The sequence below is a fragment of the Notamacropus eugenii genome, chromosome 1, assembly GCF_028372415.1.
Source record: "Notamacropus eugenii isolate mMacEug1 chromosome 1, mMacEug1.pri_v2, whole genome shotgun sequence".
NCBI lineage: Eukaryota > Metazoa > Chordata > Mammalia > Diprotodontia > Macropodidae > Notamacropus > Notamacropus eugenii.
Window position 1 is genome coordinate 38,891,668 of NC_092872.1, and position 24,947 is coordinate 38,916,614.

The 24,947-nt window shown below is 38.9% G+C and overlaps 1 protein-coding gene across 6 annotated transcripts in view; it reads right to left on the reverse strand.

Annotated features, from left to right (window-relative positions):
• Positions 1 to 1,744: 1,744 nt before the first annotated feature.
• Positions 1,745 to 24,947, reverse strand: part of RIC1 (RIC1 homolog, RAB6A GEF complex partner 1) — a 164,026-nt gene continuing 140,823 nt past the window's right edge. For 5 of the 6 annotated variants that reach the window (XM_072597126.1, XM_072597094.1, XM_072597103.1 and 2 more), the window contains 9 exons: positions 15,851 to 15,967; positions 14,280 to 15,008; positions 10,504 to 10,677; positions 10,263 to 10,399; positions 8,471 to 8,757; positions 7,044 to 7,238; positions 6,123 to 6,300; positions 5,783 to 5,971; positions 1,745 to 4,091 (listed from right to left, as the gene is read on the reverse strand). In XM_072597126.1, the coding sequence (XP_072453227.1) occupies positions 3,803 to 4,091; positions 5,783 to 5,971; positions 6,123 to 6,300; positions 7,044 to 7,238; positions 8,471 to 8,757; positions 10,263 to 10,399; positions 10,504 to 10,677; positions 14,280 to 15,008; positions 15,851 to 15,967 (2,295 nt within the window). In that variant the 3' untranslated portion in view covers positions 1,745 to 3,802. The remainder of the gene's footprint in view (positions 4,092 to 5,782; positions 5,972 to 6,122; positions 6,301 to 7,043; positions 7,239 to 8,470; positions 8,758 to 10,262; positions 10,400 to 10,503; positions 10,678 to 14,279; positions 15,009 to 15,850; positions 15,968 to 24,947) is intronic. The other variant, XM_072597113.1, reaches the window with a different exon arrangement.

The following is a 24,947-nucleotide window of genomic DNA, read 5'->3' on the forward strand; positions in this document are numbered from 1 at the left end:
GGAACATGGTGTGCAAAGAAAGGAATTGCATGAAGTGAGGTTGGGAAGGTGTGCCAGAACTGTTGTGAAAGGCCTTCGGTGCCAGGGTAGGTGTCAGACACATATATATTGGGAAGATTATTTGGACAGCTATGTATTTGAAGAGATGAGGTCAGTAGGTCAGTTAGGAACAGCATTCATGTAACCCCCAGCTGAGGACTTGTCAGTTTGAATGGTCCTTACTTCTCCTACATCATTTTTAAATATCTCAAGTAAATTCTTAGTAAGAATTTGAGTTGGTGGAAGGGAAGTCAGGAATAATCTTATCCCAACAAGTGAGCATCAGGGCTTCATTACTTGAAGAATTCCAGTACCTGGGAACTCGGTATCTTTAAGTTAGAAGTTTTTTCCTTATTTTGCTTTTGTAACTTATATAATAAATGTATTTTCTAATCTATATAAGTCTTACGTTTTGCTGCCTTCAGTTAAAACAATTATTTCTTCTTTTACATGACATCTCTTTTGAGTATTTGAAGATTAACCACTAACATTCTTAAATTTTTCTTATTTGGCTCAATGTCCCAGTTCCAATTTCAATAGATTTAGAACTGGATGGGGGGTGTTAGAGCAACCTACTATTATAGCTTCTAAGATTTAATTATGGGTAAGAGATTTAGCTGGATATATGTTGTAACACTCTACATGTGTTGAAAAGGTTTACGATCCTCTCCCCCAGAAGGCCTTAAAGCTAGAAACATGAGTTTCATGTAATTTCTCTAGTAAGCCAGTCTCCACTGGCATCGTTGTCTGTAGAAAAATGGTGAGAAGGCCAGAAGCACAGGATGTATTAAGAGCCTCAGCATTTGAGTGCTTTGATAGCCTACACTTTATTTTTCTATTTAGCTGTTGCAGTTGTACAATTAAAAATTTGCATGATTTTATCGAGTATTGTTAGCAAATGCTATTGCTGCTCCAGAAAAAAAAAATTCTGTTGCACTGATTAATACTCGTTTTAGTGCTGAATTAGCTCTAAGGGGTACATATGCAGTAAGTAATACATTCATCTGTATGTAGATCATCATCATGGTGTAGGCCTTTTTGATTCCTTCCCTCAAGAAAGTCTTTCCCTTCTTTAGAAGTGCTTATATAGGTATGTTTTTCATTTTCTGCTGTGTTCCTGAATTGAAGCTTAGCGTACAAACTATTAGGATGCTTTTGCTTTTTTGTCGTTCGCTCAGGTCTAATTTAAACATCCTGAGGGAGCACACTAAGTACTTGGCAGTGATGGTTTCTTTCATGTATTCTTTTGGAAAGAAACTAAGACTTAAGTATCTTGCCCAAGGTTACACAGCACATCATAGGGAGAATTTCAATCTAGATTTTCCTGACTCCAGAGCCAAAAGACAGCGCTGCTTCATTTTTAGCCCAGAACTGCTGAAAGGGATCATCAAGAACACATTTGCTTATTAGCTACTTCTAGAAACACATGTATATAGGAATAGAGAGAATATAATTTCTGCTGTCCACTGTCAGATAAAGTGAGGAGTTCCTAGAATGGTTTTATTTTTGCTCTTATGTACACCAATTAGAAAATACGTATTAAAGAACTGTAATAAAGACTGAATCTGTCCCAAATGTTTTCTTGCCTTTATATAGTGTTGTTTAGCAGTTATCTTAGTGGTGGACAAATGGCAACGGATATTTACATTTAAGACGTGGCTTAAACAGTGGATCTGTTTTCTGTACAATAAGTCAGTCAGAAGGATAATTTGAATTTTTTTATTAAAGTATATATAACAAATTTATTACTGGAGAGAGAAAATAAACCTGTAAACTTTGCAGAATCTTTTCTTCAAGGCCTCCTAATCCATCAGAAATAAATTTTGCATCTTTTACTATGTAGAGGTGTGGGACTTACGTTATTATTGCACATTCCAAAAGAATATATGAGCTGAAAAGATCTATAAACTGTGAAGCTCATCTTCTCCCAGGGCATTGGGGAAGATCACTTCATGGAATAAGGGTTGTAATTGCCTTCAGGATGTGCTGTGATGCCCTGCTCTTCCATCCCAGGCTGTAAGTAGCAACTGAAGAGTTTTCTAAAAGTGTTTTAAATACTTACTTTGTCACTCACATGCAAGGTTCTGCCTGCTTATGAGGGTAGAGCAAAATAGGAAAGGTGTTTAAAACTCAAAACTAGCACCACAGGACCCGAGTACCAGTAATCACTTAAATTCCACCCAGCCAGTTATTTTATTATTTGATATTATTGCACTTGTGATATAAAAAGTAAAGCAACAGCAAATGACCAAACTCTAAAATAATTTCAAATATATTTGATGACTTAAGCTAAAAGTATACTAAATGGTTGCCTTAAGCTTTCCCTTTAAGAGAAAACTACAAGAAAACCCAACCTTGCAAATTCGCATTTGCTCTAAAAGCAAGCAAAGACAGGACAGCTCTATTTTTCCGAGAGTAAGATTTATGCTTATAACCACACTACATGAAGAGTGTCTTACTGGGTGGAAGGAATTTGGTCCACATCAATCAAATACATTGTCATTACAAAAATAAATGTTTTGTTTTTTTTTTTATAAAATAATGTTGCATTCCTTTGTTCAAATTGCACAGTACAAACAAGCTACCTAAATTAATACTGTTGTAAGATATTTAGTATTACATACATTGTGGTAGAGATATAGTTGGCTGGGATGAAAGTACCATAAAGCAACTAAAAATTATGTAGACATGTTTCCATAGCATTAAATGAGAAGAAAAATTATCTCTTTATCCAGAAATAACATTAGAAAATGCTTGTAAAGTGACAGTGAAGCAAGCATTGTTTACATTACTGATGCTTATTAGTAGCTATGATACAGGATTGGCAAGTATATTTACAAAAGGAAAATCCCAGGAAAATCCCATTTTTAATCCATTTACAAAAGCAATAAATAAGAACCTCCATGAGTTTGCATAAAGCCTCTCTTCATTGTCTGTTTTCATGATCAAGGTATCAGGCTCTGTCTCTTACGGCCATGTCCATCGGAGAGAGACTGTTTAATCCAAAGCAGAGTGCCCTTTCTGCACGTCATGAGTACAGAGTAATTCCAGCCTTACAAACTACGATACAAAGCCTCAAGCAGAGAAGCAGCTCCATTGAGAGTATTTACAAATGAGATTATTCACAAAGAGAAAGATACACTTTTTTAGTACAAAAGTTTTTTGTGGTATCCAACAGCATAATTCATGAGTACCCTTTAGACCTCAGCTTGTCAGCCTACAACTAGGTAAAACAGGTATAAATCTTTTAAGAAGGAACTTGAGTTAGTTCCAGTTCTTGGGTTGAATATACCCAAGAATGGTTGAATCCAAACCATTTGTGGTGTCTCCATGAGCTCTGGCACCTAATTCACTTGAGTATGGTCCTACACAAAGTGTCTTAGGTAGCCAAAGTCACAGACGGCTGATCCAGTGGATGCCACTGAGTGGTTTTGGAAACAACCACTTGCAAGAACAGAGAGAACAAGTTTAGGCTGATGGAGAACCACCCCTATGGTATATTAATAGTTCTAAACCTTTAAAAATAAAACCAGATATTCTCATGTACATCTGTACAATAATCTTTATTACTTTGCAGCTTAAAAAACATTTTTTATGAAAGAACATTTATTTGAAATCACATTGTTCATGGATTCAAACAAATTTCTTTGAGTTAAAAAGTAGTTTGAACAGATTTCTCCCCTTTAAATCATCTGACTTGTTCACAGTGTACTCAGGTGCACTCTGTTAATACTGCCCATGGTGACACAGAAGACCACTTCTGTTAGGAAACTGTACAGTCGTAGGTCCCATCCTGAAAAGGTTCTTCTTCCTGGGATCCAGCCATAGGGCCTTCAGTCCAGTTGGCAGCACTGCTGTTGCCAGCTTCACCTGGAGGGCTGCTGCTGTGGCAAGCAGAACTTCTGCTCTCCTCAGCTCTGGGGCTGGCAGCCTGTTCAGGAACCTTGTTTGCCGGCTGAAAGGCTGATTCGGGCTGGATTTGCTCTTCTGTGATGTCGCTTAGTCTCTGGAGTTGTGGCTTAATTACATTTAAAAATGGCTTGTATCCAGGGCTAATAGGAGAAAGAGGAATTCAATGAGCAAACCAACCAGTATGTAGATAATACAGTGCCATATTCTGAGGCTCCTAAATACAACTTCTAACATTTCCTTTAGAGGAGTTTGGGTTTTTTTTGTCCTTGGACCACAGGACACGAAACACAGACAGACAGACAGACACACACACACACACACACACACACACACATACATTTCACATTCTATGCTTGTACTTCTTTTTCCACATTAGACTGTAAGGTCCATCAGAGAAAGGCCTGTTGTCTATCATTATATTTCTAGGATAGTCACTTGAACATACAGACTTTTAGAAAATGCTGAATTAATGTTAATTTTATTCATAAATAGTGGTTCTAGTTGATAAGTGGTCAGGATGTGAACAGGAAGTTTTTAGAACAAATCAAAGCTAGCGGTTGTTACATGAAAAAATACTCTAAATTAGTACTGATTAGAAAAATGAAATTAAAACAACTCTGAGGTACCAGCTCATACCTATCAAACTGGCTAACATTACAGAAAAGGAAAATGATAAGTGCTGGATGTGGAAATACAGGTAAAAATAATATGCTGTTGATGGAGTTGTGAACGGTTTTCTAACCATTCTGGAGAACAATCTGGAATTATGCCCAAAGGGCAATAAAACTGCATACCTTTTGACCCTATGAAACCATTACCAGGTCTGTGTCGCAAAAAAAATAAAGAAAGAAAGAAAGAAAAGGGAGAAGGACTAGTCTGTACAGAAATATTTAAAGCAGCTCTTATTATGATTGGAAATTGAGATGTCCACCAACTGGGTGAATGTCTGAACAAATTGTGGAAATGATCGTGACTGAATACTATTGTGTTATAAGAAATGACAAGGCAGAGGGTTTCAGAAAAACCTGGAAAGACTTACATGAACTGATGCAAAGTGAAGTAAACAGAACCAGAATATTGTACAGTTACAGTACTGTAAGGATGACCAGCCGCGAAAGACTTAGTTATTCCCAGCAGTGCAATGCTATCCACTTCCAGAGACAGTACTGATGTAACTCTGAGTGCAGATTGAAGCATACTTTCTAAACTTTGTTTATATATTTTTCTCCCTTTTTGTTTTTGTTTTTTCTAATATGGCTAATACAAAAATATGTTTTTGCATGATTTCACATGTATAATCCATATCAAATTGAAGGGAAGGAGAGAATTTAGAACGTAAAAATTTTTTAAAATGTTAATTTTTTTTATATATAACTGGTATATATTTAATAAAATCAAATTATATTTTAAAAAAGTAGTGGTTCTTATATCTTTCTTATAGCCCCAGTTCTGCACACTTTGATTGCTAGTGGTAATATTGATCAAAATTCTGAACATGTGATGGCTGTGAAATCTCTGTTGGAGTGCTTTCCTCCTTAAAAATGGAAGCTCTTAGTTTTAGTACCTTTCTGCAGAATATAATTATAGCTCTTTAGAGGTTCTCCATTAACAAAACAAAAGAAAAAAACACAATAAGAAGAACTTCAATCAGTTGACATTTCCCCAGAAGATAGCAGTCTCTAAAGTTTCTCTACTATGAAGATTTCTCATGTAAGATCATGGAAATGCTACATTAACTAAGAAAAACCAGAAAATAAAACTGTTTTTAGCTTTTACAATAAAAACAGAGAGATTTCATAGACAGGAAAGCTCAGTGGAAGCTGTCACTTACCAATCTGTAGAAGCCCATCTGTCTACAGCATGCAGCCCTGTTTTTATGTTGTGTAACATCTCTCCATCTACCTCTGAAGACTGTGTCAGACCAAACACCTGATTAATTATAGAAGGTTCTCGAAGAATAAGGCCTATAACAATGCACCAGTCCAGACATCCTGCCTCCATGAAGATATGCAGCAAATACCTGCACAAAATTAAAAGAATCTGTGTTAAAGTGGGGAGGGTCTGCAAACAGTGAAAACAAATGACAGCAGAGAAAGAGCCATTCATGTCATCTCTCATCACCAGTATGATTAAAATTTTTCTCTGCTCTCAAGTAGAACAATGAGACTCACCGAAGCTGGACCTGGGATTTATGTGGCCCTTTACTGGCCAGCTCCAAAGAGATGTGTTCTAGCTCCAATTGTGTTAAGCTTAGAGTAGAAAAATTTTCATCCACCATCATCCAGTCACCATCCACCATAGAGCTGGTTTCAGTTAGGTCTGTGGCTGAACCAATACTGCATTCGTCCCCTAATAAGGAATTTACAATAGTCATCAATTGGTGATGATGATACCTTACGGATTTTGAGGCTGACATTAAATCACTTAATGGAAGATTAATACTTTCAAACATTAATTAACAGACTGAAAGCAAGGGGGAAAAAAGGAATAATTCATGTTTCTATCGGTCTTTTAAGGCTTACTTTCTACACAATAACACTGTAAAAGTAGGCAGTGCAAGTATAATTATACACCTTTTACAGCTAGTTAAGCTCTGCTAAATATTTATCTTGTAAATATACATCTCTGTGTATAAATTATTTTGAAATTGCTTTAGGCTAGAATTCACTCACCTTTGTGTAATACAGATAACACTAACAAGAATAACTTAATGTGTAGAGTCTAGTATGTATTATTAATACTTAGATATCCAACTTTAAAATGGTATAACTATGATTCCTAGCTTTCTCTTTAATGTTTCCCATGCCCATTTCAAGGGCTCTACAGCAGCATTTTCTGTTGGAAATACTAGAAAGAAGAGTCTGGATCAATGCGTTTGTCTGATAAAGACTGCTCATGTGGAAATGCAGCCTAAACATGTTTTAACAAGCTCATAGGTAAGACAGTTCTATCAAAAATTCAAATTATAAACCTATTTTCACCGATTCCTCAAAATCTTTTTAATCCTCTGCCAACGAAGGCATAAAGGGTTACAGATTCTAACTGTCCTTTTTCCCAAAGAAAGATTGTCTGTAAAATGGTATGGTATGTACCTTTATTTAATAAAGGTGACAGGAAGGCATCTTGTGTTTGTGGTCCATGGGATGAAGCTGTATCTATCTCCTGGTGGGCAGAACCAATGCTGCCAAGCCAACTCTGACTTCTTGGGGCACCAGGCACTCCAGCATCCGTTTCAAGGTTTAAAAAAGGGTCAGCTGACTGAGACTTTAATAACTGTTCTCCCCCACCTGGGTAGAAACAAATAAAAAAGTAGGACTCACACCACTTTCTTCCAGAACAAATGCTTAGACTGTGTTATAGCACATTCCGTTTAATTCCAGTACCTCATAATGCCTAACACAAAAGTTCTGTTGAATTGAAACCCCTCAAAATAATGAAAGCCCACAGCCAACTTCTATGTGAATATATGTAAGGTCAATATAGAAGAGGTTTACTCACTCCCAAATACTCCGTCTCTCCCTACTATGCTAAGGCCTCACAACTGAAACAGTTAATTATGTTAAGGCAACACTAGGGAATATTAACAATGACTGGCCAAACTATCAGAACACATAATGCCATCAATTAAAATAAGCAAGACTATAGACAGTTCCCACTTTGTAAATTCATATAATGCAAATTCAACTTCCTGGCAGGGCAGCAGAGGGGTGGGGCCACACGGAGTTCCATTAGAGGGAAGGAAATTTGCAAAATGGGCCACTACTGTTAAGAGAGAACTGGCCATAGTTATTTTACATAAGGAACAACTTTTTTCTGGTCATATACTGGAACCTCTAGGATAAATGATGACAATTTTTGAGATAATACAATGTGGAGATCATAAAAAGCTTTTCTTAATGACGTTTGGCAGGGATATCAATTACATTGTCATAAAGAGGAATTAGAAATAGAGACTTCATGGAAAATAGATGAAAAAAACTTTAGCCTTTTGTCTCTTCATCAGTCAACACAAATTTATTAAATTACAAAGCTGGCTGCCCCAAACACTGCTCCCATAGAATCGTTCTTTTGAGTTAAGAAATCTTAAATAGTTTAAAAGTTATAATACTGCTGTTTCCTACTGTAACCCCTCCTCAAAGTTCACCCGCTATCTTAGCCCTCTCATGAACATTTCCATATTACCATATATAGCTTAGCCCTCTAGCTAGACTAAAGACCTTGCTCTTCCAAGGGCAACCCCTAACACCCTACACAGTACACTCTGTGTCAGAGGTGCCGACCTGTTGGCCAAGTACATTCACCCCTCTCTGTTCTTAACTGATGTGGCACAAAACAGACTGGGAGAGGGTATACGGGAAACGGGAGGTCAGTCAGGGCTTCTAAGTTAGACATATCCTGGGGAAGTCATGGCTATCCTAAATGATGGGTATACAAGAGGCCACTCTTAAGAGTCTGGCCAATGGCCAAACATCCACCAGCAGCCCCATTTATAGTAGTACAGGAAACCACAGACTGTTACCTATTCGGTATTTTCCGTTCTTGAATGGTGAACTGATGGAAGAAATGGGGATGACTGGGAATGGCCACAGGAAATCCTTGTGAAGTCTCTTCAAAGCAATTACAAAATCCTCCACCCGAGCAGCCCTGGTGCGCTCCTTGCACAGCCAGCCAATCAGCTCAAAGCCTAACTGGGCGGCAAAGCAGCCGAGGTCTTTTAGCCGCACTTCTTCCAAGAGGCGCCGAGCGTGTCTCCAGAGCATCATGTCAATGTACATGTTTTCAGCAGAGTCGCTGTCTTTGCTCCACCTGAGAATGGGCAGACAAGAAAGATACGGCAAGATTCTACAGAATGTTCGTACCAGACATAAATTCCATTAGCACATTCAGGAAAATGAGTAATGAACAGAGCATTCAGAGAGCTGACGTTTAAAGATAAGACACAAGGATCAATGATTTCCTGGATGGCTCAGTGTTAGAACTAGTCAAACAGGTAACGACTCTCTCCTGTAGGTTGAGAGGCTGGATCTTTCCATCTCACCCAGATGCAAATGTGCTGCTCCTGGTTCTCATCCCACCGACTGCTAGGGGGTGAGGGGGGGGTGGTCAAAGTAAGGCAAATATAGCTAGAGATTTAACATTAGGAGCTATAAAGCTAGTATTTGACTTAATAAATATCTTCATTTTTTTTAAGTTTTGAACTATGTGCCAAGCACTATATACTTAACAGAATTACTTGACAGCTGGAAGGGGCCTTAGAAGTCACCTCCTGCCCAAATAAACCTGCCCTGCCCAGGATTCCACAATTTAGTGGCAAACCTGGAATTCAAACTCATCTTCTGATCTGAGTCCAACTCTCTTTTCACTGTACTTTTCTTACTATTTAGAAAAAACCAAAAATCCAAAATCCTGTTTCCTAAGTGTAAAGGTATTTGGTGAGATGCTACAGTAAATACTAAAAATGAGAGGTAGGAGAAGTTTAAAGTGTTTTGACAAGATTAAAGAAAAAAGCTGATTGAGAGATTACACAGAACAGAAAAGGGAAGAGGGATGTCACAGAGAGCAGTGGCCAGCCTTTGAGGCAGGCAGGGGGAGGTGATGGTTTCCTCCTCCTCCTGATGGCTCCACCCAAGGGCAGTCAAGGTAAAAGGCATAAAGAAGTTTTTGGGGGTAAAAATGTCAAACTACTAGCCAAGAAAAAGAATGGCGCTTATTGAGCACTCCTTTTCCTTTCTTCTCTCAGTTTCCTTACCTGTTATTCTCATTCTTCAGCAGAAAGGACCACTCATGAGTGCTAAAGGGCATAGGTGAGGAGAAAAATGGGGAAAGAGAAGGGAATTCTAACTGGGCATTATACTGTGTACATATAATTTGGGGTGGATCTGGAGGAGAGAAATTAAAATGAATCAAAACATTTCCTCAGATGATAGTTATTAAAATCCTTACAACTACCTACCTACCTACCATATAAGAGAGTAACTACACAGGATTCCTGGGTAATACAAATAATGGAATATTTTGAGGAGCTGCAGTGGATGATGCATTGGGCCTGGAATCTGGAAGACTTGAGTCTAAATACAGTGTCAGATACTTACTAGCTGTGGGACCTTGGGCAAGTCACTTAACTTCTTTCCCCCTCAGTTTCCTTGACTATAAAATGGGGATCATAACACAAGCTTCTTATGAGGATCAAATAATATTTGTGAAGTGCTTTGCATGGAGCCTGACACAAAAACAGGCACCTGATGAGTGCTTTGTTTCCTTCTTTTCCTTTCTGCTTCCTTCACTTGTTTTGACTTCCTTCTTCACCTTACCTTTTCCCAGAAGGACCAGAAGGCATACTGAGGGTTTTCTGCAAGTTCAGCTTGCTAGCAGGTAAGGTTTCAGCTGGCTGTGACAAACTGATGCTTCGGTTTCTGAAGAACTCAAATCCACCACCTGAACTGGGTTCCTAAAGGGAAATGCCCACAGGGCAAAGAAAAGGGAGCTTGTAAGGCGTGATATCAATGGACAAAAGACAAGAGACAAGTGCTGAAGGGTGACCTGAAATGGTACCATTTTATTCCAAACCTGAGTAGTAGGTGTTGGTGGAGGTGTCTCAGATTCTCCAGAGCCAATGGCTTTAAGGAATCGGATCATGTGTCGACAGAGGTCCCACTTGCCTTGTTCCAAAGCAGTGTTGAAGAGAAGAGTGGCATGCTGCCTGCTCACTGCTGGGACTTCCATATTCTAGAAACAACAGTGGTGGCCAAAAATAAAGAAGAAACAGGGTCACTTGGAAACCACTACCCTTTGATAATTAGTTTCCTATTACCACTCATAATGGTGGTAACAGAAAGGTGGTAAGCTATAGCAAATTATAATGAATGACACACATCAGAGAATCTAAGATCAGAAAAGGAGGCAGGTGGAGCATGTAGTAAGAGCATGAGCTAATGATAAAATAAGAGCCTAAACTGGTTCTAAGAGAATATTAAAAGACCCAGAGGAAAACTTCCAGGGTGCCAGATAGATCCAAGATAGAAGATTTATGGGAGTACAAGGGCCTCAGGAAGTCAAGGATGGCTTGCCATATGTATGACTGGAGGAGCATCCAATATGACCAGTCTATTTTTTCCATGGTTTTCTAGAATGACCAGTTCTAGATGGCTGATTTATTAGTGGAGTTAAAATTCAGGTATACAGATAATAAAAACTTCTTAATCCCATGGGAAGGTGAAGGAATTACTCTCCTTGCATAAGGTAATCTTCTAGTAAACTTCTATGCTTTCTATGAAATAACTGGTACTTAGTAGTAGAGTGAATCCATCTATCGTTGACATGCCTACATCCCCAGTTATCGCACATATATTTAATAAGGTTACTGCCTGACTTTGCTCACATCCTTCCTGTAGGGTGCCAAGAGGACAAAATTAATTTCAATCATTTCACCCATCCAGTGTGTTGCCAAATCTTGTTTCCACCTTTATGTTTCTTGTATACATCTGTTCTCCACTCACATAACCACTGCCCTAATCACCTCTCAGCTGCCTATTGCAATCACTTCTACATGATCACCCTTCCTCAGGTGTCCCTTCACTCCAAGCTACCCTCCGCTCAGGTGCCAAAGTAAGCTTTCTAAAGCACAGGTCTGACTATCATCCACCTACTCAAATTATATTGGCTCCCTACTACCTCCAGGTTCAAATACAAAGTCCTCTGGCACTTAAAACACTTCCTAAACCTTCCTAGCTTTCCTGTCTTTTTCCATATTACTCCATGGGATGTGTTTTACAATGGCCTTGCTCTGCTCCTTGCACATGACGTTTCATCTGTCCCTGTGCTTCCCTGCCCAGCCATCTCCTAGGACTAGAATAAGATTCCTTCTCACCTCCAAGCCTTAGTTTTCTTAGCTCCCTTCAAGTTTTGGCTCAAATCCCACCTTCTGCTGGAGGCCTTTCTTGGTTCCCCCAGCTGCTTCCTTCCTTCTGAGATGACTTCCATTTACACTATGTATCTTGTATATGCAGTCATTTATGTGCTGTTTTTTCCCCCATCAGAACGTGAGCTCCTTGAGGACAGAGACTGTTTTTGTCTTCCACTGTATCCCCAGCACTTAGTACAATGCCTGGCATGTATTAATGAACATTTATTAAGCATTAATGTTTCACAGTCTACTAAAGAAAGAGCCAATGACCCAGTTTCTGAAAGGTGCTGAAGAACTTGGGATAAATTACAAATTCATCATGAAATGGCAAACTTAGGATCACTAGCTAGGAGGGATCATAGAGATCTTCTGTTCTACCAGTTTTCAAAGTGTGGTCGGAGGGGATCCCAAGGGGTCCCTGAGACTAAAAGGGCAGTGAAATCAAGACTATTTTCAGAAAATACTAAGACTTTTAATTTTGAATACAACAAATATTGATATATATAACCCCATGAAAATGTTCTTTGGGGGGTCTTGGGACCAGAAAGTCTGAGAACTACTATTCTACATCAACCCTTTCATTTTATACAAAGTGAAATTGAGGCCCAGAGCAGTTAAGTGGCTAAGCAAGTAATGGACTGAGATCTGCTCAGTTTCTCTGATTGTAATTCAGTGTTTTTTTCACTATACTATAATATATATATATGTATGTAAAATCTAATTTTAATTTAAAATAAGGTAGTTAATTCTTTTTCTGTTTTTAAACTACCCTTCTCTGGCTATACCAGAAGTCAGAAAGGTTAACATTCTCTTTGGGATCTTGCTTCTGGCACTTTGCATCTTGAAGTACAGTCAAATGACTTGAAATTTCATCACTAGCTCTATCTTCAAGGGCACATTTTTTCCCCTCACAGTAGGTGATATCTGGAGAATAGGTTTCAAAACAGAACTTGTAAATGGAATCTTTTGTCAAACAGAATTAAACTTTTTCAGTAATAGAAAAGGCCATATTATTATTTTTTTTAGCGGGAAAGGGGATGAAATGATGGGGAGGATCATGCTAATAAGGTTATATAGGACCTGGTGATGAAGTGGAAAGATCATGGGCTTTGTAGCTGGAAAACCTGAGGCTTCTCTCTCAAAGGGCCTCAGAGGGAAGCTGACTTGTCTTTTCAAAACACTTCAGTTTCTTTCATCTCTAAAATAAGAATCATAATACCTTATCTACCTTACTACGTAGAAAGTTCTTTGTTATGCAAAACAGCTATTATTAATTTTTTCCCTCCAAGTGGGTCTGTACCCACTATGTTGTGGGTATAGGGAACTCCTGATGAGGAGCTTAGAGTTGTACAAGTGCAGATTAGAACCTCTTTGGCAGCTCCTAGTCAGAGTCTGTGAGGAACTGAAAGGTGAAATCCCTTGCCCTAGCTCACACAATTGTTACGTGGCAAAGGAAGGCTAGAACTCTCACCTCCCTAACTCCAAGGCCAACTTTCTATCCACTCTACCATGATTCTTTTTATTGGAGGACAGGTGTGGTGCCAGCATGCCCATAATGCCAGCTTTAATCATGCATATCAATTCAAGTTGCTGCAGTTAAAAAGCTTGTAGCTGGATACTGGAATTGGGCTAGTGATTTTCTGGGAGGTGAGCTACCCGTTTCCCAGGATCTTCCCCTCCTGCTTTGACGTGTTTTTAACTTAGTGTCCCACAGACTCCAAGATTTTACTTTGGAAAAATCATATTAAAATTGTTTGCATCACTGAGATACTCCAGCTAGTAATAATGGAATAGGACCCTGGTTTTATTTTGTTGGTTTTCAGAACTGGGGCCATGATTAAGAGGGATGTCTGGAGCATTCATATTATGCTATTAGAGGGGAAACTTATCAACCACCATAAGCATTTATCAGGAATGTTTTCACTGTTATTACACTTCACGAAATTCACAGGTTTGCACTTCCATGGTTTATGTCCCAAGTCTACCACAGGGCATGGTTTATTACACGTAGTCAGGTATATATTGTGTACCTCCAATCAGTTCAGAGGATAAAACTGTCTTAGAATTGGAGAATCTTGAGTTGTAAAAGACTTTAAAGGTCACCTATTCTAATCTTTCTTCTAAGAGAAAATTTTACTTTGATGAATCTCACAATTGAGGGAAGCTCAGCTATATCCACTATTATTTTGCAAAATGGTAATCGTTACACCCATTAATTACTGCACTGGTGCTATATAAAGGTTTATAAACTCAATGGGTTGTTTTACAACACTCAAATACACGGTTCATATCTTCAAATGACAGTGGGGTTCTTTTCAGGAAAGGCACAACTGTAAAAACAGACCGACTATATCATCTATATTAAACAGAGTGCCCAAACTTTGTGCTTGCCGATTCTCGTAGTGACTTCAGAAACTACTGTTACCTGGAGGATGATTAGGTAGGAGGCAGCTGTGTCCAAATCCTGTGCCATCAAACATTCCTCAAACAAATCCTTAGGGTTCCCAACGGCTGCAAAAAGGTAATTCCACAGGGCGTACTCAGTCTTCCTGGCACAATGAACAACGGTCTGCAGGAAGAGGGGGAACTCTGTGATGAACTTTGCGACAGTGGGAAGCAGAGGGTCGGGAATCGGCTCCCGCGAGGTAGCTTCTTCTTCCAGCACTTCATGAAGCATCAATTCCAGCACGTGAGGGAAGTAAGGTAATGCGGCACAAGACTGGGCCAAAAGCAAGGCTTGTTCACCAAGGTTCCGGACCAAAAGCTGGCGCAGAATGTGATGGAGGTAGATCTGGGAGGTCCTCTCCACAACACAGAAAGGAAAAAGTACCTCCAGCTGTTCCTTAGCATTGCCACGAGTATACAAACAGTCATAGAGCAAAGTGTCGTTGACAGCACCAAGGACCAATGCATCTTCAAACAGGACAGCCAGGGGGTAAATGTTGATGTGGAAAGGGAGCATGATTCGTCGGGACAGGAAGGAATGTGGTTTTCGATGATCTCGAGGAAAAAGAGGAAGCCATACTTTCATTCCTGCCCCACCACAGCTCAGCCAGAGTGCCTCCAGGAGATGGCGTTTTTGTTTATTGGCTCGACAGGTTGTCCAGACATTTTCAACAGATTGGGCTAGTACAACAGGAGGACAGAATGGCAGCTGGAGAATGAGAGATGTAAAACATCAGCTTTTATTAAAATATTTTTAAAAAAGTAAATTGAGAGGACTGTATCTTTCACTTTTTGCCACTAATAAACAACTAGTGTTCTCCTGTTCAAAGTGCAGCATGGCAACTTCCTATGAAATGTAAGGCGGATTTACTAAAGAATACAGAGGATCCTTTCACATTTCAAGTCTCAAAAAAGGTGTCTTGCTTCTGCGTCAAATGTTCTGATAAACCAGCAAGTTCGTGACACTATTTGAAAATACTTATCATGTAGGAAGGAAGGATATTTGGAAAGTCACTTTTGAAGACACTTAAAAGAATTTTCAACTGACATGTGCTGTGTCTGTTGACTATCAGTTCTCTCCCTAGCCACTTGGCCTTTTTTCCACTTGAAAATGGATAATGTTCAGTCAGAAATGGCCTGAACAATCAGTGCTCTGGACCCTCAGGATGTGGATCTCTCACCCTCTCACCATTCAGAAACTGTCACTCTCTTAGTTGGGAAGACTGAAGATAACTGTTCATTTTCTCAGACTCTTTAGACTGTAGAGGAAATGGCAAGAGAGTCGAATTCAGGGAATCTTTGAGTCACAGATATTGGAGCCAGAGGTGATCATGGAGATCATCTCATCCAACTCCCTTCCCTTTAGAGAGGAGAGAACTGAGGTCCATAGAAGTTAACTAACTGGTTCAAGATCACACAGCTAACAAGTGCCCAAATCAGAATCTAAACCAAGATATTCTGATCCCAAATACAGTGGGGTTTTTTTTGTTTGTTTCTTTTTACTACACCACACTTCTTCAACTCTTAGGAAAAGCTCTCTACTTTACTCACAAGCTTCCTTTGGTTAGGGCTATTGTCCTTCTCCCGGATTTGAGGGCCAGATCGGTCCCTCTGCATCATGATGAGCTGTCCTGCCAGATTTAGCATGATGCTTTCTGCATCACAGGCCTGAGGAAGAGAAATTGATCTGCTTTGTCATTACGTTTTAGAAGTTTTCTCAAGTTCACCATACATTCTAGTGAATTTTTCATAAATTTCATAACCAAAGGTGCAGATTTTCATATGTGCAGCTATTGGTCAACAACAAATATTTACTCAGATATTCAGCACTCTACTGGGCATCTGCCCTTGACAAGCTTTATTATTTAGCAGGGAGATAAAACTAATGAAATATTACCACAAATTAACAAGACAATCCAGGTCATAAGTGAATGTGTTGTGACTTTCTTCATTATTACCATATTTATTTCTCTGTACCCTCTGATATAATGGATGATCACCTCTTTCCTTTGCTATGATGTTCCTTCACTGATTTCCATGATGTTGCCCCTTCTTGGCATCTCTTCCAATCCATGATCCTGTGTTTCTCTTCCCTATTTTATACTTGTCTAATTCTGCTTAAATACAGGTATTCTCTGTTTGTGGTTCTTTATACTTTCATTCTATAGTGATATTTTCTCATGGTTCAATTATTATCTCTGCACATACTGCTGAAGTTCCTTCTCTGCCCCTCCACACTCTCCCCAGAGTTGAGATTCTATGTTTCTTGTTGTCTGTAGAGAGTATCTCCTGAGTATCCCCAGAGCACCTCAGATCATGTTCATAAAGCCTATCTCATTTCCCCCCCAAAATCTGTTGCTCCTCCAAGCTTATCTATTTCTATGAACAGTATCATCATCCTTCCAGCTTTAAAACTTTGGAGCCATCTTTGACCCTCATCTCACAGAGCTAATCAGTTGGCAAGCCCTGTCATTTCAGGTACTGAAGTCATTTTCATACCTAGTCTCTCTTTTTTATTTCCAGTGGGACCTGTCTTGTCTAGGCCTTTTCACTTGGAGTACTATAGCACTCTCCTGACTGGCATGGTTGCCTCCAGTCTCACCCTTTGTTAAGTTACCCTCTTTGCTACTAACTGGGGAATCTTCTCAATGTTAAGGTTAAATGCATGTTATTCATTACCCTTAGAAAACACACACACACACACCTGCAGTAACTCCTCAGTGATGCATGAAAAAGTTTTTATCTCTTGGTTCACAAGACCATCCACTACAGTTCTAGTCCAGAGGCATCAAACTCAAATCCCCTCAAATACAAACGAGTATCATTAATCCGTACAATAAAGATCTCTATGAGCTGCATATTGACATAGAAAACCGCATACTAATATTATCTACATTTTATTGTATTTTTATGTTGTGAAATATTTCCCAATTACATTTTAATCCGGTTTAGGTCACACTTAGGAGCACTGTGGATTGCATGTGGTCCACAGGCCACATGTCTGACACCTTTGCTCTAGCCTACTTGCCCAGTTTTTATCTCTTCCTCTACATGACAACCAAACCCTTTGTATCCCTTCCTCTATCTGGGCCTTAGCTCATGTCAGTCTCCCCAAAGTCCCTACCTTTAAGGTCCAGCTTACATAACACTTCTTCCAAAAGGCCTCTCCTCCCTTAAATAAATGTGATCTCTATCTCTTGAAATTTCTCATGGAATTCTGCCTGGATTTTCCAATCATACCACAGTTATTTTCATTCCTGTCCTCCTCACTAGATTTTAAATTCTTCCTATGTCATACCCATATTTTGTGTGCAGAGTAGGTGAACTTTTGCTTTCCTGCTGAACTGAGTATGATATAACACTTCACAATCCCGAAGCAAAAGCTCAGGCCTAGCAAACAAAAAATACAAGACATGGGAAGTGATGACAGACTTGTTTTCGCCTGATCACAGCCTGTCTCTGCTGATTATCTAGTGACTGCTTGAGGAACCTGGGCAAAATGACCAAGAGCAGTTGCCATTCTGGTATGAATTTCAAATCAGTTGTACCTGAGTAGCCAGACTCATCTGGCAATTTACTTATGGGGGAGAGAGAGAAGGGCATGAAAAGACTGGCTCTTTAAAAGCAGGAGGAGCCCAAATGATTATGAACCAGTTTGAGGGAGAGGAATTTTCCCTAATATAAAGTATCAAAACTCAATGTTCCAGTGACCTATGGGATCTGTGCTATTTGTCTTTCTGTCAGAGAACAAAAGATCTTGACATACTGGAACGATGGGCTGATTCTGACAAGATGAACTTTAATAGAGATAAATGAATGTAGATTAGAAAACGAATCACATTGGTACAATAGGAACAGTGGATAGATTAAGTCCTCTGATCTAAGTTCAAATCTTATCTCATAGATTTACTAAGTTCTCTGTGACTGCGCAAATCACTCTCAGCCTCAGTTTCCTTATTTGCAAAATCGAGATAAGAGCACTTACCCCACAGTGCTGCTGTAAAGATCAAATGAGCTGACAAATGGAAAGCACTTTGCAATCTTAAATGTTGTATAAATGCTAGTTAGAGTTACTGTTATTATTATTACATATGGCTAAATAATAATTTATGTTCAAAAAGCTTAAGGATTTTTTTTAGCAGACTGAAAGTTATTAATAATGGTTAATAGCTAGCAACAATATAATACTTTAAGGTTTACAACACACTTTATATATGTTAACTTCTTTGCTCCTCAGAAAGATAACAAAGTAGTGCGGCAGCCAAAAAACTAATATGATATTAAGCTTAAGTTGAACTGGTCAAACCACGGGTAGTAAACCATGAGATAGCAAGGTCACAGCATGCGTGATGGACGAAGTGGTCAGGATGATGAAATGGTTTATGGGAAATGAGGAAGAGGGAGGGACAGAAGTCCAGAAGCTTATGAGACCAACACAATTCCAAGTTCAAATTCATGGCATAATTATGGTCAAGGTATCCTTTGCAGGGGATACAGCGCTGTACCTGGGGTCAGACAAACCTGGGTTTAAATTCTTCTAATAATTAATAGCTATGTGAGCCTGGGCCTCAGTTTTTCCCACATGTAGATGGGGGATAACATATCATCCGCTTCATAAGGTTGTTTTGAGTCTCAAATTAGATAATGTAAACGAAACATTTCACAAACCTTGCAGCATCACATATACATGTGAATTACTGTTTCTGTCTTTGGTACTTGTCATTCTGATGGGTTTCACAAAGGCTTCTGGGGAGAAGCTGCTATCCTGATATTCCTTTATATTTAATGTTTTATGGGCAATTACACAGAGAGATGAGGTAACTGCTTCTCGTAGCTGAATAAAAATATAAGATGATATAAGCTTATTTTCTACAGACTTGCATTCTCAGGTCTTTATTTGTAGTTTGAAGATTTATCCACTATCATCCCACCAAAGGCAGCAAACTTCTGATGTATTAATTGTATCCACCATATTATGGCTTACTAGTTATTTATTAGATACTAACTTTTTATATCTTACAGTGATGAGTTAGTTGTTTTTCTTTTTTTTTACAGTTTTCTCTTCTTCAAAATTTTTACCTGTTCATTGTCTGGGCTCCTTAAAGAGGACCTCTTCTGTAACTGTGGTAATGACCAGTCCCAAATTGCCATCAAAAACTCCTCCATTTCACAAGTACATATAACCCCATTTGTTGTATGTTTCTTTGTTGCCTGTTAATAACCTTTAGTATCGCTTGGTTAGGTAGGATCTACTTGTCTTAAAAGTATGTCTGTACTTTTCTGATCAGTTTGTTACATGCCCTGAGAATGTCTATCAGGAGACCGAGCTTTTCTCTGAAAGGAAGCTGGTGAGGTGCTTTGCTAGTTAATTAATGTGCCAGGATAACACTAGTTGAGCTGCTAATCATGAATCTGATGAGGATCTACCAGTTTTAGTTTTGCAAAGGAGCAAGAATGACCTCCCTGTGAGATTTAACTATTCTACCATCTACTACACTAATGGTAGACAAGCACTCCATTTTTGTTTGATCCAACTTGTATTTTCACAAATGATGGACTCTTTTTACCGTATTAGATGACCATAATGTCTTCACATCCTCCTTTCTTTAGGTTCTTTCTCACCTGTAATTTCTTTACCTATTATCTATTAATCTATGGTAATAAAGTTCTAAGTTGATGTTGAATTGCTACTTATGTTACTTCCTTGCCTTGCCTTACTTCATCTTTTGCTTTTTACTTTCAATTGCTGGTTAATGGGGAGAGGCTGTTTAGAATTTCTGTATTCCTTCCTACATATTTCTTTTTTGTTGCCTTTAATTAGGCATGCAAGCCATTTAGTGCACCTGTCAGCTGGACAGTGAGGTCATCTTCCAAGGCCTTTTTGCAGCCTTTTAACAGCTCTCATGCAATTTCTTCCATGGTTGTCTTTGATTCTGGTCCTTGGGAAAATTCCTTGATAGCTCCACTTTTCCTCCTATAGTTCCTAGCAGTGGCTATTTCCAATCTACCAAGTGTCCTGGGTCCAGAAATGTTTTTACATTTTCTCAAGTACTATGGGAGAATGAGTTTCATTCATGATGGTTACAGTAGTAACCAGGTTTTGAACTATTTTCTCTTGGTACAATTGATCTGTTAGATGCATTCTGTCAGACTGAGAAAGTTGGATTCATTCTGTCAAATTCAAAAAGGCTTTTCAGACTGCAGTCTCAGTATGCCCACCTACCTTTCAAAATCAATCGGGATATCAGCACTGCCTTTTCCCTCAATTTTGTTATCAGATATAATGTCTAGAGTTTGCAATAAGTGAAAAGTTTCAATGACTTCACCTTCTTCCAGTGCTTCTGTCTTTAGATTGTAGTAGCTTCCTCACTTTCATCTCTTATTCTGGCTAATCTAGGTCCACGGTTTAAGTCATTTTTTATGATTGTCCTGCTCTGGTCAGCAGTATACTGTTGTGAGAGACTTGTAGCTGAGGGTACTACTGACCAAAACCAATATTAATCCTTGCCCAGTTCTGTTATGATACAGTACTAGTATAATGAATGTATTATTATTTTAGTGGGATCTAAGATATGACTATCCCTGTGGGTTGCTGATATGAAATAAAATTGTGGATCATGGGAGTTAAATAGGTTGATAAACCAGGAGGCAACAGGGTGTCTGATGAGCTATCCATGATTTCTGATAACACAGTTCTAACAAGTCTGCTCATCTGACTATTCATAATAGATTAAAAGAATTAATAAAGGAGAAAAAGATATTAGAACACTGTCAGTAAAAAAAAAGCCTACACAATTCAAACAAATGAATTAGAGAAGCAGAGCAATCAGAGGGCCTTAAGGCAGGGGCAAACAGCAGCATCTATCTCCAACGCGCCTGGAAGCATCACTGTGAGAGTAATGTAGAACTATGTAATATGACAATGGTAATCACAAAATTAATAAAATAAATGAATAAAATCACAAAATGATAATGATCATGAATCATTAATAAAAAAATTACATTATCTCCATGAGATAGTCCTTGCTTTCACCTGCTCTACCTATTTAATACTGTTTAAAAAGCACCTAGACTTTACTTATTATCTTGGACTGAAATGTATTCTCCTTGTCATTGTCACACATTGGTGCTGGTTTGTTCCTTCAAGAAATCTGAAGATAGCTGTCAAGTTTCTCTTCTCTAGGTTAAACATCTGAAATACTTTTAACCATTCCTTTTAAGAGATGATTCCAAACTATTCCTTCACTATCCTAGTTATCAGTGCCCCTCTTGACGTTTGGCTCTTGGAACTGAATGCAACCCCAGAGTGAAAATCTGTGTGAGCCTGACATTATTAATTCTATTAATAAGTGATAATGTCAGCTTTTTTTTAAAGCAGCTATATCATACTACTGGGTCCTATAAGCTTGAGAAGAGGCTGTTTAAAAAGTCCATGCAAATATAGTCTCTATTAATAAAAAATAGAGGATCAAATTCAAGAAGTCTGAACCATACACCAGGAGGTGCCAAGACCCATTCTGAAATAACTGGGCTTTGTTCTAGATACCACGTTTAGGAGGGACAAATATAGGATGGTTCTAGTTGTATAGAGATACAGAGATGCTTAATCTGAACCTGAAAGTACTGTGGGAGAATCTGATACATATTATCAAATATTTGTAAAGTGCCATATGGAAGAGGGAGAAGACCTTTGTAACAGGAAGGGAAAAGGAAGGGGAGTGGAACAAGCATTTATCAAGCACCAACTATGTGCCAGGCACTGCGCTAAGTGCTTTATAAATATTCTCTCCTTTGCTTCTCCCAACAACCCTGGGAGATAGGTGTGATATATATCCCGTTTTACAGATGAGGAAATGGAGACAAACAGGTGGAATGAGTTGCCTGGGGTCACACAGCTAATAAATGTCTGAGGTCAGATTTTCATTCAGTATAAGAATAAACTTAAAAAAAACAAAACCATTATAATGACAGGATTTATGTGAGCCTCAACTTACACTTTACATTCATTCCCATTAAATTGTTGTTAGTCTTGGACCACTATTACAGCCTATCAGCTATCTAGCACAATAACTTTTTCTCTCCCTACTTCGTGCATCTAAAAATCTGATAAAAAAAGTTTTCTCTAAGTATTTCATCTAAGTAATGTGCATGCTAAGGTAGAGAAACGTACACTGTATTTTACAAAGTTTTAGTGCTTAAAAAATAAGTGTCAGTGATACGGAAAATTAATTTATTTGAAACAACTCATTTCCTGATTAAATCTGCTCTAAAACTGAGTATTATTCCTACTATGGTTCTTGGCTAAGAAGCTCTTGAAGCATTCCACAATAAGGCCCATCTACCTACAGAATAATACGGTGACAATATTCAACATTTATCTCTGAAGAAAGGAAGAGAATATGTTTAAAGGATTCTATTAAAGGACTCCTAACCACCAATCCAACATCGCAGATAAAGAGACTAGAGTAAGGTATTAGTCTGGATAATTTGTAGACTAAGGCAGTCTCTTTTAACTGGTTATTCCCTTATTCTTATATTTAGATAAAAATTAAGATAAGATAATCAAGGGATGTGAGATTCAACAAAAGCCCAAATTCACACACGCAGACAGAGATACTATCTATGATCTTAGTATCACACATAAAAATTCCAGATCCATAAGAGAGAACTCTGAAATTTCTTTCTTGACCATAATTTCATATTCTTCCACCTTTTTCTGGGGCTCACTCGTAATCCTTCATCCTTACTGTGCTCTCCAGGCCACTACTCTTGCCCTGGTTTCAATTTCCTCTCTTCTCATTCTTGAACTTCAGGTTAACAAATGCAACTATGTACTGTCCTCTTGTCCCCTTGTCTTTATCACAATTCATACCCTGGTAAATTCTAACCCTGGGTTAGTGCAGTGACCCAACTTTTCTACTCCTACTCATGTACTGGAGAAATCTGCACAACTATGTTGACTCGGTCCACTATACCTTTATGATAGCTAATCTGAGCTACTCCTCCCTGATAAGCTCTCATTCAACCAAAACTGCCCTCTCCAAAGTTGCATTCTCTTAATTACCAAATTTAATGGCCTTTCCTCAATCCTTGTTCTTCTTGACTTCTTTACAGCTTTTGGCTCTGTCAATCACCCTTTCCTCCTCTATACTCTTGTTCTCTCCTGGTCCTACCTATCCGATCCGTTCTCTCTCGGGCTCCTCTGCTGGATCTTCATACAACTCATGCCCACACTAACTGGGTGGTCCACAGGAATCTGTCCTAGGCCCTTTATTCTTCTCCCTCTTCACCAGCCATGGTTTCATTTATTAACTCGACACCAGTGATGCTCAAATCTACTCATTCAGTCCTGACCTCTTTCTGAACCTTCAGACTTGTATCTCCAAATACCTATTAGATATCACAAACGGGATATCCTTTAGACATCTTAACCTCAACTTGTGCAACACTGAATCTTTCCCCCCAAATCCTCTCCTCGTCCTAATTCCTCTGTTTCTTTGGAGAGCACCACCACTTCCCCAGTCAGTCAGGGTCATCCACAACTTCTCACTCTGTCTCACTGTCCCCACCTCCAATTCCCCCTCCTCCCTCCTTCACATTTTCTCCTTTGACACTGCTACCACCCTGGTACAGACCATCAGCTACTGGACTATTGCAAGAACCTGCTGGTTGGTCTCTGCCTCAGGTCTCTCCTCACTTCAGTCCATCCTCCACTTAGCTGTCAAAGGGATCTTCCTAAGGCACTGTGTTACCCTCCCCTCCTCAATAAAAGAAAACAAAACATTCTACTGGCTACCTATCACCTTCAGGATTAAATGTTAAAAAAAATCCTCTCTTTAGTGTTAAAAGCTTTTAATAACATGCCTCCTCCTCCGACTTTCTAGTCTTCTTATACCTTACAACTCCCATTCCCAAGTACTCTTCAATCCAGTGATATTGGTCTCCTTGATATTTTTGAGAAAAAAACTCCAGATTCTTACCCCAGGTCATTTTTCAATAGAATTCTTTCTCCTCCTGGATTCCCTGGTTTCCTTCAAGTCCCAGCTAAAATCCCATCTTGTACAGAAGCTTCCTTATTTCTAGGGACTTCTCTCTATTGATTATTTCCAATTTGATCCTGTATGTCACTTGTTTATAACAGTTATTTACATGCTGTCTCCCTTACTGATCTGCTTGCTAGCTCCTTTAAAGCTAAGACTATTTTTTACTTGCTTTGTATTCCTAGAGCTCAGCACAGTATGTGGCCCATAGAAGGCATTTAATAATGTTAACTGGCTGACTTACATCAAACTATTCCAAATCTATTCGTTTGTCAAACCTCTCACACTAACTTCTCCTCAGTCCTTCTTGACAGAAGACCATCTGTCATGTATATCTTCAAACTCTTCTCCTTCATCCCAGTCTCTGATGAAGAGGTGACCCTTCCCACTGGGGCTGGCCCTCCTACATATGCCCCCTGATCTCATCCCCCTCCTCTTACTGATCTCCAGTCTTTCCCTATCTACTGGTTACTCCCCTGAGGCTTACCAAATAAGACTTCCCTTTGTATCATACTATGTAGAATGAAGTAAGTAGAACCATAACAACTGATGGCAACATTGCAAAGAAAAACACTTTAGAAAGGCTCAAGAATTCTAATTATTGTAAT